The sequence below is a fragment of the Zingiber officinale genome, chromosome 4A (genome assembly GCF_018446385.1).
Source record: "Zingiber officinale cultivar Zhangliang chromosome 4A, Zo_v1.1, whole genome shotgun sequence".
Taxonomy (NCBI): Eukaryota; Viridiplantae; Streptophyta; class Magnoliopsida; order Zingiberales; family Zingiberaceae; genus Zingiber; species Zingiber officinale.
Window position 1 is genome coordinate 19623375 of NC_055992.1, and position 2596 is coordinate 19625970.

A 2596-nucleotide genomic window follows, 5' to 3' on the forward strand; every position below is an offset into this window, starting at 1 on the left:
TCACTCTACACCTCTCTTGCGTCGTTACGCCCACCTAATTTTCCTCTATTTTTAGGACTCACAAAACTCGTTTGTGTGAGAGAGGCGAGTGATGGTTGAGTGCCTTCTCTTTTATTAGCAACGCTATTCTACTCCCCCTTATAAATATACACATCCAGTGGGTTGCTCTCTGTCCACAACCTTTTCTTGAATTTTCTGGTTTAGTGCTTACCACCTTCTTTTCCATTCACTCACTCTCTCTCTCTCTGTTTCTACACCGCTACCGGTGCTTAATTGACATGGAATTAGCGGTAGAGGAAGGCAACAGCAGCGCCAGCGGCAGCATTGATGACGTTGAGTTCGCGCACGCCGTCATCAATAAGCGCAAGCGCACCAAGCGCCACCGCACGCAGCACCCGCCGCCGCCGCCGCCGGTGGCTGATTCCTCCTCTGCCTCCTCGGCCGAGACGGTATCCGGAACGATTACGGAGGAAGAGGAGGATATGGCCAATTGCCTCATCCTCCTCGCGCAAGGCCGTGCCTTTTCGGAGCCGGAGAAGCGGAGGAGGGATGAGAAGTTTGCCGGAAGGAGGCTCGCGGGCGGAGCCGGAAAGGCAGCCGGCGAATTTTTGTACGCGTGCAAGACCTGCAACAAGTGCTTTCCCTCCTTCCAGGCTCTCGGCGGACACCGCACCAGCCACAAGAAGCCTAATTTGGCAGCCATCCTAGCGCCGACGCCGGCCGAGGAGAATAAGAGGAAGTTACCGATCGTCCCCGGGGACGACAATTTGCTACAAATTAGCCTGAATTCTTCCTTCTCCGCAAAGCCTAAGTTGCACGAGTGCGCGATATGCGGGTCGGAGTTTAGTACCGGGCAGGCGCTCGGGGGCCACATGCGGCGCCACCGGCCGATGGCCGTCGCAGATGTGCACGCCCACGCCTCCGCCAAGAAGGACAAGACCAGCTTCCTCTCTTTCGACCTCAATCTCCCCGCTGCGGCCTACATCGGCGAGGCTCAGAGTCCTCCTTCACCGTCTACGCTCTCTTCTCCGGATCTGCCTCAGCTCTGGTGGCGAGCTGGCGCCATTACTGAGAAGAAGGAATAACGCAAGCTACCACATTGATTCTTTTTTTCATTTACTTCGATTTGGGCATACAAATTCGTTGCTTAATTGTATTATGTGAATAACACATTCTTCTCTTAGCTTCCTGTCATCGCCGATTGATTAATCGATGCAATACATCATGTTTTTCCGATATCTGTTGAGTCACGAGTGAGGTGAGCATTGCGTTCGCGTAAAGTAATTAGCGATCGTCTCTTAAAGTGGATTAGGTTCGTCCTCCTCCTCTACAAGACAACTGACAGCAAAAGTTACACACCAGTGGCAATTCTAGCTAACTAGGTTTGCATATCTTATGACGACACAGTTAACAACTTCAGTTGAACAACTCATAACACATAATTAGTTAGTTAACAATCAACGATTACCATATGATTGATCAGCTTACCGGCCGATTGAGTTGTCCAAATTTAAGTGGACTCGAGTCATTTTTCTAGATTTCTTTAATCTGTTAGGGAATTAAGTACACCAAATAAAACACTGGTAGGTGGGGCTGTAGCCTCGACTTAGATTCTTAATCAGCTCACATGGAGTTCATGTAGAGCTAGCCACTTAATCTATCGCTGCTTCTTCGGCACTTAATGCTTCTGGCCACTGTAACGCAATGGGTGTGGCTTCACAGCTGTTCTATATAACTACTACCAGTTGCAGTTGCTTAATTGTATAAAATCCCACGGGTTCAGGCCACTACAACTCATCTTTGGTATAATAAATCAAGGACAGGGAAGCCATGACTCCATCCGTGCCCAGCTAATAATTTACCATCAGAGAGAGTTGAGGCACGTTTAATTTGTAAAGTGATCTAGCTAGGAGATAATACTGCGTTGACAAGTTGTATTAACGACGGCCTCTCTCAGTTTTAATTCCTAGAGTCCATCGAGTGAAGATTACATTATGTGTTGCTATACCTCTAATTATAATTAGAGGTATAGCAACATTATGATGGTCTAACTCTTTGGTATTAATTAGCTTTCTTATAAAATTTCACACACTATGACTCCTTAGAATATAAACTTCCTTGGTCCTCTTAAAATTAGATTTAACATAGTTTGTTTAAAACTATTCCCCTCTTAAACTTGGTTATCTTTCATATTCCACCCCAAGTTGAATCTTGATTTGTTGAAGAGATCAACTCCAAGTGGCTGAATGAATATATCAACAACCTTATCATAAGTTTACACATACACTAGCTCTCATTCTTATTCTTCGCATAATTGAATAAAAGTATATGTTAATATATTTGCTCCTTTAATGAGTGATACGGTACGTTGTGAGTGACCCTATAAGTAATGTGAGGTCGATAGTCAAGATAATATGATAGTCAAAATCAATGTAAGATGGCAGTCAAGGTATACATAGTGAGACAACCCACTTCTCAAGGACAGGGTCCCTAGCATACAGCCAGTCAACCTTAGAGCTGGTCGGATCTTAGGGACTTAGCTCCCCACTCCCTAGGAGCAGGGCTCCAACATACAACCAGTTGGCCCCAGAGCCGA

The 2596-nt window shown here is 46.2% G+C and overlaps 1 protein-coding gene across 1 annotated transcript; it reads left to right on the top strand.

Annotated features, from left to right (window-relative positions):
- Positions 1-1185, top strand: LOC121973188 (zinc finger protein ZAT5-like). The gene has a single exon (XM_042524760.1). The coding sequence runs from the start codon at positions 279-281 to the stop codon at positions 1083-1085; it is 807 nt and encodes a 268-aa protein (XP_042380694.1). The 5' UTR covers positions 1-278; the 3' UTR covers positions 1086-1185.
- The last annotated feature ends 1411 nt before the right edge of the window (positions 1186-2596 follow it).